This window comes from Ptychodera flava, chromosome 7 (genome assembly GCF_041260155.1).
Source record: "Ptychodera flava strain L36383 chromosome 7, AS_Pfla_20210202, whole genome shotgun sequence".
In the NCBI taxonomy this organism is placed as follows: Eukaryota; Metazoa; Hemichordata; class Enteropneusta; family Ptychoderidae; genus Ptychodera; species Ptychodera flava.
In genome coordinates this window covers 27,627,130-27,642,240 of record NC_091934.1, presented here as the reverse complement: position 1 = coordinate 27,642,240, position 15,111 = coordinate 27,627,130, and the positions used below count along the sequence as shown (strand labels likewise).

Sequence of the window (15,111 nt, the reverse complement as noted above, 5' to 3'; positions counted from 1 at the left end):
CAGCTACGAAGTTGGTCGAAATGATAGCAATGGGAGTGGCAACAGTGAGTCAAGAAAACAAATACAAACAAACAAATACAGTGGAGGAGATACACTCAAACAAACAAATATACCCAGTCTCATTCAGTCGTGTGCCCATTACTGGTGTAAACCACTACAATGTTATAATGGCCAGGCCTCCTTCAAGTCACATAGTTTGCTAAAAACCTGCAATTATTTCTTTTCATTCTACTCCTCGGCACTATCTTGAGAACCCAGACCAGAATTACAAAGACACAATAAATTTCTTTGAAACTGCTACGTGCAGACAACAAATGCCAACTCAGAAATTTAGCACCTTTCTTTCCCTCACTCTTATTTCAATCACAACGCCAAGACCTCAAATATTGACTCTGGCTTCAATACACTATCGTTTCCACACAGCACACAGGGCACAGGTCCCCGGTTGTGTTGAAATTATGGATAGTCTGCCATTGTTCAGCACTCTAAATATTGAACTTTCATCGCTACCGGCGCATTGTCCATGCCAAAAATGACCAACAATGGTTACTATTGACTCAATCCTGACAGCTTTTAAAGTTTATTAAATTAAAAGCAAGTTGAAAGGAAATAAGTCTCTGAACTTAACGTTTGCTTTTACTGTATTTAAGAACCAATATGCTCCACCCCATTAATCCATACAAATGTAATCTATTCTTTTTCAAGTGAAACAAAAAAATTAAATGGCAAGGCTATAGGGAACACCCACAACCTAATTACCCTGATGTTTTCCGAGTTATGACTAAAAGAGTACGCTACAATGGTATACATAAATGTACCCCTAATTCCACCACCAGACTTGAGAATATCCCTGTTGTTTTTCATAGGGTGGACTAACCTATGTACAGGGAAATAGGGGATAACAGGGTACAAGAGTGAGCAGGCCAAAGAGATATTTTTATTCTTCATAGGTATCACATCAAGAAACGGATATTGGTGTTTGCATTAGAATGCTAATAATTATAGATTTCAAAATTTTAAGTACATTGTTCAAGCTGAAGCATCAATGGCAAACAGTTAATAGGGCCAGGTTTAACACTTTTACTAACGCTATTATCAATAATGATCCAACTGCCTACCAAACAACAGGGCTGACTTGATATTTTAGGGATGCATGGGTCAATTGGAATGGGTTAACACTCTCTTGAAAAGTTGCCCATTTCAGAACAAAGAGGGCGCTGTCCATGTTTGTGAATGCCCTCATTGATATGCCATCCAACACACAACATTGATAAAATTTGCACTATCGTTTTTTTAACAGCAATGGAATAATATACACAGAAAACAACCTGAGTAAAAGATTGATTGATGTCTGTTAGTTGTTTTTGCCGGTATTCAAATTTGCATTGGTCATGCACACAGTATATAGCAATGTGCGTTTCAACAGTGTCACATACCTGAATTCTTTGCAAAGCGACGGCTCGGGGCATTTCATTGTATCATTTGAGAGGGCTATAGTTTCACTGTTTGCTACACTATCTGGGAAGGGTGAGCAGTTTGTGTTCCCGTAAATGCCCTACGACATAGCTGTCTCTACCACGCACCATTTAAGACTCGTTTCCCTGGGACAGGCCCATTACACAGCATCTCTCTCACCACCCTTTCATTCAGGATCGGAGTGAACCACGGCCTGCATCACTGGATTGTGTTACATGCGTACGCGGTAACACACACTCCATGCTATTTCAAGAACTTCTCATCGGCAGCGATTTCCTCTAATGCATGTTGACAGTCTCATTAGGAATGTTGTGTTGGCATTGTCGTTACCTTCCAATCACCTAATGGCTGCCCTCAATTTTGTTAATGGCGGTGGAGAGAGATCGCCCCCGCAATAGAAAGGTGTTGTTTGTAAATACGACTGGCTAGTTGCAGAAAAGGCTGCCCTCTCTGTGAAAACAATGAACCCTTCTTCTAAATGGCTGATTCTGTGTGTATGTGTGTGTGTCACTGTGTGTGCGTGCGTGCTTGCACACGCCCACATCAAATCACCTGATACTGAGACTAGCATGGTAGCTTGGCATGCTAAACACTCCCATGCCTGCAGTCAGCACATCTCTATAATTATTGCTAATGCTGGATTGTTGTTTTTTAGGATTTTTGCATCGACAGACCCTGGAAGTTACAGTTCACCTGTGAGTAAAATCTTAAGTTATGTTCTCAGAATTGGTCCCTACTTTTGTACAAAAAATTCCTCAACAGATGAAGGAATATGACTATTCATTTCCAAACACTTTCATTTTTTTAAATCCAAACAAACACCGACCCAACAATCATGTTGAGAATAATGGAGTGTGATCAAAGCATTTGTAAGTCTAGAGGTACATTATACTGGAAACCAGTCCTCTATGGTATTTTTGGAAACTGCAAGTTTTGCACCACTGAGACTATAGTCTTGTAATTCTTGACATCTTACTGCTGGACACTCAAATGACCAAGACATTCAGTTACTCAATTTGTCTTATTCCTGGATGTCATAATGAACCCACACACACCTTAAACACACAATTCTCACATCACTTCCACCAGAACAGGGGAAAACACCAAAATACCTCTTTCACCAGGTTAAGCACCAAGCAGAGGAAAGTAACACATCATTTGCAGACCAGCAGTGGAGCAATTCCCACGCCAAAGTTCACTTCCACCAGGCAGGAATTCTGTTTTCAGGTTTCTGTTCGTGACAAACTTACCTGCACCACAGCAAAGGTACAAAACTGCCCAGGCATTAGCATAGTGTGTTTTTACTGCAACCCTGTTAGGAGCAATAGCATTAGCCAATAGGAGGTAGAACAAGCTGTCAGTTAGTTTGTTTGTGATCTTACCTCTCCTTGAGCTTATGACTGACTCTGTTTCTGTTCCATCGTCGAGTTTGTCTGAACTTCCCGCTGCGTTTGCACTGAAAGCAGAAAATAATCACAGGAGAAAATCAGAGTCTGCGTCAGCTGGTAAGCGATAGCTTTGTATGATAAACGATGTGACATCATGATTAGCAATTTGCAGGAAACACAACAATATCTGGAGACTAAAACATTGTTCGCAGTCTATATTTCCTGCTCTTTTGAACTTGACCCTTGTTAAAACCACTGAGGCACAACAATGCCCTATGTTTTGCAGACCCCTGAAAACCTAGATACTGTAAACATGACTTTTTTACTGACTAAAACTTGATGTAACACACCATGCCAATTAGCAGGTGTAAATATGTACTTATTTGGTTCAACGCAGCTTTTTGCTGACTCAGTAGATGGGGAAGTGATAAGCCTGACAGGATGAGGGATATCAGCATTGTGAAATTGATCAGACAGATCTGTAAAATTTGAACAAGAAATGTAATCTTTGTCATTTTTGGCATTTGTCTCAATTCAAAATCTGATGTTTTCCGACTCTCTGGAGGAACAATACTCATCGTAATTCATATTACATAGGAAAGTTGGGAAGGAAAATGAAATGACGATGGGTTGGGAAGGAAAATGAAATGATGATGGAAGAAGTAAGTAACTTATATTAAGCAGGCAATACATGTATATTGCAATACATAAGACATGCAACAGCATGTCCTATTATGGATCACACTAAAAGCAAGACTTTGCCCCTATGTTGCTGAGTCTTACAGACTCTGTATCTTTGCCAACTGCTGGCACTGATTATTGGGATATTTTTTATTGGGAGGAGGGGGTGTTACCTCTTATATCTAGGGGTCTTTAGTTTATGTTTTGTTAAAAATTAGACCTATTGTCAACAACGACAGACAGATCATAGCAGTTTAGTTAACTAAGGATTTATACAGTCCGGCAAAATAAAGAAATGTATACATTTTATAATAAATGTTATATGTTATCTTTTCTGCAAGTTAATAACAGCACTTCAACCTAACTTGGTCCACACAGGCATCAACTTTCAAGCCACAAGTCAGAAGATAAATAATAGAAGCATGAATATGTCTTTAAATGCTGGAAAACGTAAGCTGATGTGAACTGGATGTTGGAAAAAATATGAATGAGCAGCCAGGACCTGCCAAAGAGCATTCTCCACTTTCCGACTACAGAGGGCAGCAGACTGCTGCTACCTACTTTCCCTGGGTTTGTGCATCGGATTACTAAATTGCCTCTAACAATCTACTCATCAAAAGGTCACATGTGGTGATCAGCTGAACAGGAAATTTTAAATTCTATTACAGACTCCCCGGTACGGACCTTCCTAAATTGACGTGAATATTCAGATGTGGAAAAAAGAGAAGAAGTTTGATGATTCAATGTGATTGTGAACGCTTGTACCAATTAAGAATTGTGCTGCGTCAATTACCAAAATGCTGTCACTTGTTAACAGAAAACGAATCTCATATTGGCATAATATTTCATAAATTGTGATCAAAATAATTGCCCAATCATGGAAAATATCAGCCAGTTTTTTTTTTTACATCAGTCAGTGAGTGAAAATTGCCAAGGAAATCATTTAATATGAAATGTTACATGCGAGACCTGACAAGTAAATTGCAAGAGCCATTTATCTGAGCCTTTCAGACCCATAAAATATCGATATAATACAGCCTGAGACTGCCAAAAGAGAGAAATTAGTGGACGACCAGACAGGAGATGTGTTGATAGCAGAAACCCGTGTGCCTTTCAACTGACTCACCACAAAAGGTAGATACGCGGTAAATCTGTCAAATCGTATCGCGTGTCATCTTGGTGTCAGAAATTCAATTTCCTGTGCATCTCTTCGTCTCTGAAATTCCGGCAGATTGACTGACCTCCCGTGATCTGTTTATACAGAGACATCCCAGGAATACCTTCACTACATACCGGTATATATGCTCTACTTGCTTCACTCCTTTTTTTTCCACTCCTGAAAATTTCACTGATTTTTTTTTCTCAGTTTCAAAGGAAAAAAATTCTAATATTCTATCAATAATTTTGCTTCACATTTAAATTGATTTTAGTGTCAGATTGTCCCTTTTCATATTTCTTCAAGAAATTCACATGAACATTCTTCAAATGATTACAAAAATTGATTTGCAAGAAGAAACAGCTTTCTTGGCTCAGGCAACTCACCAGGTCCTGAAATTTTTTTTCACACAAATTTTTCTTTAGCATTTCTTTGCACAGATGTTACCTTTTCACTGCTAAATTTTGACACAACCAAATTCTTTTCATGGACGAAGGCGAGACCTCTGCATAAGACTTGGTTGAAGGAGAATATAGCCATGTACATGTACAAGCTCGATTTTCCCATTCTTGATCACGGTTGACTAAGACTGACTGTCATGAATATGAATTGGGTTGAAATTATCGCTGCAGGCATATGAACTTGATCCCAACTGACTTTGAAGCTGTCCAAATATTACACCTGCATTATTTTAAATTAAAAGCTGACAAAATTAAGAGATTAAATAGAACTACGACTTTCTAAAAGGCAAGTTGAAGCTTCAAAGATTCATCTTATATCATGCCCTACACATTTCTAATTTTCTCAATTTTATAAACTTAAGCAAATACAGTTTTGTATTCCATGGCTGTACAGAGATTCCCTGATATCTTGACAATAAAAATCTGTGCAAACCACAAATGTATGAGTCACATCACTTGAGCACTGTACTTAGTAATTTCTCAAACAAAATGTTGTCTTCACGTTGCCTTGGTTAAGTTATTCAGATTTTCACTCCGGGCCAAATCACCCGACAAATCCCACTCGAAAATCTGATGTTAGATCCCAAAATTATTACTTTGGGTATCACGAAACTTGAAAAACGCAGAAACATCAAATTGCGACGTACGGTAAAAGCGCACGACACATTTCAGGCTTCCGCATCCCTGTCACCGGAGGGCGACTATGTCGGCGATGAATTTCAGTCAATTTAGGGAATAAATTTTCATAACCTGGCTGAGCCTGGAAAAATCAATCTGAAGTTGGTTTCCAAGGTGGTGACGGCCAACGGCAACAACAAATACATTTACGGACCCGGCATTTAATAAATGGAAAATAAAATACCCAACCTATGACTGGTAACGCTGCCGTCAGGAAATTTGGGTTTAACAGGGAAATTTTGCAGCGTGTGTGTGTCGTGTCTTTTGCTCAACATGGGAATGGATTTTAATTTGATCTCTAACTTGTGCCGTGTGCAGGACAACATACAAAATTAACTTTCTGGGTTATTGAACCACTTAGTCTGAGGTATGGATATTACCATAATGTATTGGAAAAATACTTATCCTTGAGGTAAGGCTGTACCATAGGTTGAGATTTTGAATTCAATAGAAGTGTTACTGAAATTAGATCACTGAATCGTCATGTGTCTAATGCTGATCCGAAAGATTTTTGTGAAGGAAAATAGGTCGTACACAGAAAAAAGCAGATTTTGTAAAACATGACCACAAGCCAGGCGATGGAATCCAGCAAATTTATTCCGAAAATGTTCGCTTTTCTAGCCTACCGTTGAGCGGCTTTTTCTCTGGAAGAGAAGCCCCAGTGACAACTGAAAAAATAAATTCGAAGTGAAACTTGACGCCACAACCCCCAAGAATCCTGGCAAAATACAATTCTCTCTGTGTCTCCTACAGTCAGTGAGGCAATACCCACTGGGAAACGGGGGTGAACAGGTCAGAGACGCATGCCCTCCTAATGGCTTTATGAAGTAATAAAACATTGTAATGTCAATGAATTTGTTATACCGAGGTGTAGATTTTCAATTTCAGAAGGCTGGGTAAATTCACAGACTTTCTCTTTTTACTGTGTAATAAACTTGACACGGGATATTAAGTGCATCATAATAGCTCAATTTTGTCGATAATAAACCATAATGGCTTACATTTTTATGAGCGGCTGCGGTTTCAATATTTCACCATTAGCAAGACTGGCTTTGAGTGACAAGCTCATTGGGCCGGCAGCCCATACTGCTGGGCATTTTTCTGCTCTGACAAAAAATTCACTTGTGTGGTGAAAACCGTTAGATTTCATGCGTTGCTTGATATTCTGCAATGGACTCATTTCAAGATCAAAATTTGGCAATCAAATTTCAGTGGAGGAGGAAATACTATCAAAAATGTTGCCATGATAATTTTGGGTAAATTACATGTACACCTAGAACATCAACACACCTTTCAAAACCTTGCACTCTCTCCCTTAATGTTCTCAATTTCATGATGAAATGGTAAAGCAATCTTTCTTTTTTCCAACACAGAACAAAATACTTGTACAAAATATCAGTTGATAAGCTTTTTTGACATACGGTATATTGCTGGAAAGATGAAATGTGTTATAAATTGTGAAACGTTCTGAAGGTTACAATCCTGAATCTGTTTCTTCTTTTGATCCACTTTGGTATATTTTGCAGGTGATAAACAGTCACAATTACATATGGTGACATAAAAAAAATTCTCTGGATTTATGTGTTGAAAAATCTATTTGCACTACCGAGATACACAGAGCACAGAGCCTTCCTATGGCAGAAAGTGAAAGCCACACACATATGAATTTATACACAGAAATACGCATATCCCTTCTCCGTCGCAACTAACTTGAATTCACACAAAAGGTCATAGTATTACACGGAGACGAGAGACAGCCAGTGAAATTAGCATCACTGCAGCGCTGCTGGACATAATTAATTCGAATTCCGTCATAATAGGCCCATTTTCAACAGTTCAGCCACGCAGTCCTTCTACTGAGTCATGAAATATTCATACGCCCACGGGCGACACACCAAGTACAATGGCCGACCCCTGATTGACAAAATACCTGCCATAACTTCTGATTAGCGGGACAAATCACTCCTCTCCGCAGTCAAAAGAGACGCACACAATGACAAATCTATTTTATTGAATTACAACTCACTCCCGGGACAATATCATTCGTGTTCAGTCTTTGCAAAAATTACGATTGACAGCTACTTCATGTTCAGGCCTGGAACAGTTTTTTGATTTCTCTGTTTGAAAATAAAGCATGAGATGTTTTTTTAAAATAAAAACCTTAATCCTTTTACAATTAGAATTCTCTCAAAATCAGAAAGACAGTTACGTCAAACAGATGGAATCCACGATATGGAATGTTGTTTACTTTTCTTTTCTGTTTTAGCTTTTCATTGTATCTCCAGAAAAATATGAAAGACCTGCACAACTCTCTAACTTTAATAGAAGGCTCTAACAGGAAGTAACCTCTTCACTAACGAAACCAATAATCAAGAAACTGTCTGCAGAAGTAAAAGAAGTTCGAAGCCATCATGAATTTAAAAAATGTGGAAATGGAAGACAGAGAAGACATACACATGTCTAGTTCAGAATGCGAGAAAACATTTTTTGAAAACTTCTGTTTGAAGGTGATTTTATTTTGAATTTCTGTGACAGGAAGATTTGTATTCGCAGACTCAGAATTTTAGATGAAATCTTGCTTGAGTGACCAGGTCATCGTCAATGCTTGAACTACATGTGTGAGATGGTCTTTTAATCTTTTGAGAGCAGTTTCCCGCCAAAATTTAAGTGCAACATTTTACAAATTTTTATGAATTTTTCTGTACTTTTACCATAATTTTGGACCAAATGGACATCACATTTCATTGGCTAAAGTTTTTTACTTAAAATTTCGGCAAAAATCTGAGAAAAATTGAGTGCGATTTATTTTATAAAGGGGACAAAAATAGACTTTAGCACTCAAAGGGTTAATCAATCTAATACTCACAATTTCTTAAAGTCTTCTAAAATTTTGGATAAATATTTATTCAATGTCAATGATAAGTAGGGGAAACCATTCTGGAAACAGCAACAGTTTCATTCTCAGACAGTTGAAGTTTTGCAGATCTACAGAACATAAACCTTTATAATTGATATCTTTCTGTTTGTTTAGGCTTGTTTGATTTGATAAACTTTTATTGTTATTTTGGTCAAAAAAAGTTAACAAAAATAACAGATAAAAGGAAACTGAATTAGGAAGCGCCCTGTTTGATATGGAGCTGCATAGCTACAGAAATAATAATTTTCTGTAATTTGGCAGCCAGGGATCTTGGGAACCTCTGAAGTGCTCTGAACTTTTCCACACAGGTTGGAAAACACTCCAGAGGAAAGTAATTGGCAAATACGGACAGAAGCTGGCAAAATAACGAGATCTGGAGATTGCAACACCTCTATAGTCACTCCCTGCCGGCTTCTATCTAGATCCCTGGAAGGACTTCCGAGAATTTGTTTGAAGTCCATCAGGTGGGGCTTATCCGCTACGTGCGCAGTTCCTTTAAGCATTGAATAATGCCACGCCTGAAGCAGCAGAATTTTTTTTTCAAAACTGTCGAAAGGATCTTGTACAAACTAAGGCTAAAAATGTCAAAAAGTGTAGAATTTCTTGACATAACTGGTGACATCTCTGTAGGCTCGTATCGCCCTCCATTTACTTGATCACAGGGGTCAAAGGTCAGATTCCATCATTACACCAATTATTTCCTTCTCTGCCCTACTCTGCACTCTCCCTTTACAGTCAACATCTTCCGTTTATGCAGCTGTATTGCTCCTCCAAGATCCGCCGTCTACAATTTCATTAAATTTAATTTTCTCTCAGTCTTTTCGTAAGATTCTATTTGGAACAGGTTTAGTTTTCGGTATCAAGTTTTTCTCTCTACATCTTTTGCTCAGAATTACATTTCTGATTCTTTTCCGTAAAACACTGAGGTAAGTATTCCAAATTTCTGGAAGAGTGATTCACTGAAATAAGTGTATTAAAGCTTAATGCTGATTGGTTGGTCACTAACAGCATTTGTCATTTAGGGTGACATTTATCCAATAGGAGGTCGGTTTCTTCATTTGCACACAGGGCATGATATGCTGATGACAAGAGAGAGTAGCTTGCAAACTTTCATAATCAAATCAGTGATTTACAAAAATCAGAAGTAAAAGTTTCTAGCTGCTTGGATGACCTTTGACCACTATGCAAATATTTTGTGAGGTGAAGCAGAGATGTAGAAAATAGCCAGCAAAAACAACCAGTTGTCAGCCTAAAAAATTACCCACTATGAAAATTGTTATTTTTTAAAACTCGGGGTCATTTCACACAAATTTGATGTGCTCACACCCTATATTTTTACCACTGCAGCCAAGACTTTCTACACCCCTGTTCAGTCAAATGGGACCAGACTTTCAGAGCAAACAGATTAGGATTAGTACCAACAGATACAAGTAGCAAGCATGACTTCTACAACATGCCACTAACTCAAAAAGTCTGTCATTTACATGTATTTTGTTTGTCTTGTCAGAAATCCCTGAAAAAGGCTCCTAGATTTCAGAAATCTTGAAAAATGTTAGAACACACACTGTACACTGGAATATAGCAACATTGAAAGCAAAAGAAAAAGGGGATGCAGAAACAGAATAGGGAGAGGAGGGAGGCAGGAGGGAAAACTTGGGAGGAGGTAACAAACTGCAGAACAAAATGAGTACAGGAGGAGGGAAGTGTTTCTTTTGAGACGGAAATCCAAGGAGAAGAGGAGGGAGAGGGAGTGAGGGCATTTAAGTGATAAGGAGAGCTCTGAAAAGTGTAAAGTCTTGTACTTACTGGAAGGAGGGAGGTCTGGAGTCGCCTATTCCACCGGTTCTTTCCAATGGTATATCATCTCGTGTCTCCGTACATTGTGATGTACTGTCTGAAATTGTACTTCCCTCTGCCGCTACAAGCTGTGGTGAGAAAAAAAACACAGAAACAGAAAACATGAATTCTCAGTCACATTTGTGACTTTCGGGACATGTCACGATGTCAAAAGTTACAATACATATAAACATTTCTATGTAGTAATGGTACTATTGATGTCACAATCAGAGATAAGATTAAAAGATACAATAAATATGTATTTCTCATGAATATTCACCATTTGCAAGCCTTACATTTCAAAACTAAAGAACTAAACAGAAGGTATTGTTTTGAGAACACACTGAGAAATTAAATCCAAATTTTAAAAGAAAGTGTTGATGATTGATGGACTAATCTCTTTATCGGATTTGTTTCTGGAGAACAAAATATTAATGTCTGAAATTATAAAACTAAAATGGTGAAAATGTTTCCAGAAACTAAACAGAAATGACTGAAAAATATGAGGAACATGCATGGAGGCAAACAGCACGTACATTTAGAGTACGGGCAACGGCAAAATTACCATCAGACAATTACTGATGAAAATTTATACCTCCGAGTATATTTACTCTATATTTTGGCATGTTTAAAGAAATATTTGCTTCTCTGAAGTAATATTGACAATGTTGTTTTCAAAACGTGACAAGCTTTTTCAAATATTATGCAAAAATCACACACGAACAATCAATATCCTTCAAAATATTCATTTTGTAAATAACCTGATTAATTTAATTCCCTAAACAAACGCATATTTGCTTGCAGAAATTTCTATTTTAGCACTGCATCGCTAAAAAATATTATCTAGCTTCCCTACGAGTGCTGGAGTTTAAACGTTCCAAATAGATGCCTGCTGTCTTGAGAATGCCACAAATTAGGACCTGCCTGGTGTGCGGGGGTAGCGACGGTGAATGGAACAGCGGCTGCATATTTCAGTGAGAGGGCACCCTAGTGGCTGACTGGCGAGATGGTCAGAGTTAACAACTCGAGATATTAATTTTGCTTTTTACGACCAGATACTGCCACTTAAACGACACATAACTCAGTGACAAGTTACAATGACATCAATTGTATGACTTTCACAGGAAATCATAAGACCCCTTTTTCTGATTTGTACAATTTAAAGAGGAATGTTTTCGTTGTCGTTTGGCATCTGATAAAAATATGGAAAGGGGCATCCTATGTATAAAAGGCAGACTAGACTCCAATATGTATATTCATGACTGCATGCCTGCTTTACAGGGGTGCAAACACACACCCCTTGAATAGCAGCACAACAAAATCTAAACAAGAACCAGGCTGTGAGAATCAAAAATTGGCCAATCTGATGATGGGGCATTGATAGTGTGCGGCCCTACTGGGATCAGAGAGCAATGTAAAAAGGGTACAATAGTGGGTAGGCACCGGACAGTGGAGACACTCAATGAGATCACAGGAGCCGAAAGCTATGGGCCAAGGAATGCGTTGATTAGCATATCTATAGTGTCTGAAGATTGCCCACACCACTCTCTATGTCTTAATACCAACATTATCGGCAACTGAAACCCTCAGAACTGTCTTAACAACAACACATAAAGCCCCGAGACTTATGATTGGGGTAGGGGGGGGGGAGATGGACCCTTGGTGCCCGGTCGGACAACTACTTCAAGACCAGATTAGCTGGTCGATCCGACTGCGGGCTTTGACTTTTCCGGTAGAAGACAGAAAGCACAGCCAAACATCCCTGCAGAGTTTCCATGCATGTGACCCTTTGGTTGAAGTGCTCGGAACAATCCCGCAAAATATTTGCAAACGGAAACTAACATCCCACCACATCCCTATCCTGCAACAATCCCTTCCAGGATTTTTTTGACATTTGCCCGTTCCGAGGATGGCCTCTCTTTCCGACAGCTGGCCATCATGTTGCCAGGCTGGGGGAGCACTCTCAACATGGTTTTATCTGGAAAGGCTTGGCACAGTGTGTCAATATGTACTGCCACAATTTAAATAATCAGTAACAGTGTTGTTAGAAATCCCTTTTAATCTGCCATTTGGGCCTAAGCAATTTTCCCCCAACAATTCCACATATGTGATACGTAAGACTTCGGGTTGTAAATCATAATTTGCCCACAATGAAAGCCCTGTGAAAGAATGATCAAAAATTAATCTGCAAAAATTATGCTTCACTGCCTTACATTTCAACCACAACTGGTTTGTCACGCTGTTTCTGATGCGGTAGGTTGAACATACACCCACGAGGATAAGCGTTCGTGGTGATAAATGCGTCAACAAGCCTCTATGTTGATGTGTTATGAAGTAGGGGGTTGGTTACAGAAATTGCAATGAAGAACATTAATATCTGAAATAAAACTGATGTTTATAAACAGACGAAAATGTCACGTCAGATGTTTAAAGTATGTGTAGGAATCATGACGTATTGGTACAAGAGGTCATCAAAATATGTAAACTACAGCTGCCTGTGGGTTCAACATACATCTATCCAATATAAAAAGCTTTGCGCTGTAACTGCATTACAGCAAAATGGGCAAAAAGGTCTGCTGGAAGCTAGTGACATAATCTTATCAAGATTGATTTTTTTCAAAAGAGAAAAATGTGATTTTCTTTCAGTAATGGCTGTCCTGTGATAAGTATATGTTACTGTCACAGCAGCCATCAAAATGTCTCCATGGAAACCAGCGTTATTATGTAACTACAACACAGCCTGTTTATCGCTTTATTTTTGTCAACAATCAAACCAGACATATGGCTTAACATATGGCATAATAAAAATACTTTCAATGATTTTGTTAAGTAAACAGATTTTTGAATATTTGTCTGCACAGAAACTGCAGATTATTTTTTTCCCTTGCTGTAAATATATAGCTGCACACAGGACTGTAGTTTATCCTGCGTTAGATTACCCTTTCAAAATTCAATAAATTTCTACCTAAAATCCTGTATTTGTATGTATTTATTTGAAATGAATGAATGAAAGTAAATTTACTTAAAGTGTACAATATGCCAATAAAAGTTTTCACACAATATTGCGTGAATGTGTTATGTTGACATAGTGTCTGACACTTGCACTAGGAGCTACAGCATACTTCAATTTTTAACTTTCTCTTTCGACTCTATATTTGAGAAAAAAAATTACTTGTTTTGTTGGTGTTGAATGCTAGGAAATGATATACAGAGAGCACACATATGCAAATTGGGAAGTAACGATAGCATTTCAATTGGCCGATATTTGAAATGGACATCTGGACACATTTCTGAACTGACCAATGAGAGCAAATCAATCAGTGAAAATAATGATCTGATCTCAGCATATCAAAGTGGAACGACATGAGAAAAATGCAACCTAACAGATATACCTCTATAAATTTTTTTGAAAACAGTCACAGAAAAGAATTTCTCTGAATTTATTCACAAGATGAAGTGAACAAAAGATCGCCCTCTCCTATATTGGTTCGGGGATTCGAATACGATAGACCTTCATGGCAATTAACTTGAGTTGATCGCCAACAAAGCAATCATGCTACCCAAAACCCGCATCTCATCACCGCGTATTAATCCGCTATCAGTTTTCATTCAAGCTCCTGACAGCAAGATACCCGGAGTGTTTCCGAGACAGAGAAGGGAATACAGATTTTCCATGAAGGAGTCAAGCTCCACTGGGAAATCACCGCAGCGTGTTCTTATTCCTGTAAAAGGAAGAAAGTTGATTTGTTCAAGTCTCGGTGGATTACAATCTCTGTATTTTACACTGGTACACGGAATACTTTCCTCTCTGCTCTCTAACTGTACATGATACAGTGCACATCTGATTTCTAACCCTATCCACCCCCGCATTTAAGTGGATTGGTCTGATCACACTGTCAAGAACAATAGGGCTGTACCATGATTAAATGATGGAAGGGTTGATCATATGTTACAATTATTTTTTGTTCAGTTTGTACAATGAATGGTCAACTTGTACTGCTCTAAAATCAGAAGGAAATGCCTGGTGCTCAGCATGTAAATACACCCAGCATGGGTAGTGTCCTGTATTATTTTTGACAGCTCAATTTTTAGACTTTCATCAACAGCAACATTACACATATTGTACACAATGTATTATGTTTACAAGTATATCCTCAAGCAGGCAGCCTAATAATTGATATTCTACACCATTTAGGAAGAAGATGAAATGCATCTCTGTAATACAACAAATTTGATGAAATTATCATCAAAATTTAAACCTTTTGTCTCTTTAATATGCACACTACAATGATACTTCATATCTCCTCCATCTGGCACTGGAACTCAAATTACCATGGTTACCGGCAATTTTATAACGCTTTTGGAAGGTTATTTTCCTGACAACCAAAATGAGATCTGTAAAACAACACTGCAAATACTTGATTTTCAAATCCATGAACCTCATTTAAATTCATGGGCAAAAGGTATCATTCAATTTCTGGAAAACATAAATCAACGATTGAAGGAAATTATAATCAT

General features: G+C 38.2%; 1 protein-coding gene across 4 annotated transcripts in view; it reads right to left on the bottom strand.

The window, feature by feature from the left end:
- Window positions 1-15,111, bottom strand: part of LOC139137148 (segment polarity protein dishevelled homolog DVL-3-like) — a 103,377-nt gene that overhangs the window by 46,402 nt on the left and 41,864 nt on the right. For all 4 annotated transcript variants that reach the window (XM_070705115.1, XM_070705116.1, XM_070705117.1 and 1 more), the window contains exons 3-4: window positions 10,564-10,682; window positions 2,859-2,932 (exon numbers count right to left, since the gene is read on the bottom strand). In XM_070705115.1, coding sequence (XP_070561216.1) covers window positions 2,859-2,932; window positions 10,564-10,682 — 193 coding nt within the window. The remainder of the gene's footprint in view (window positions 1-2,858; window positions 2,933-10,563; window positions 10,683-15,111) is intronic.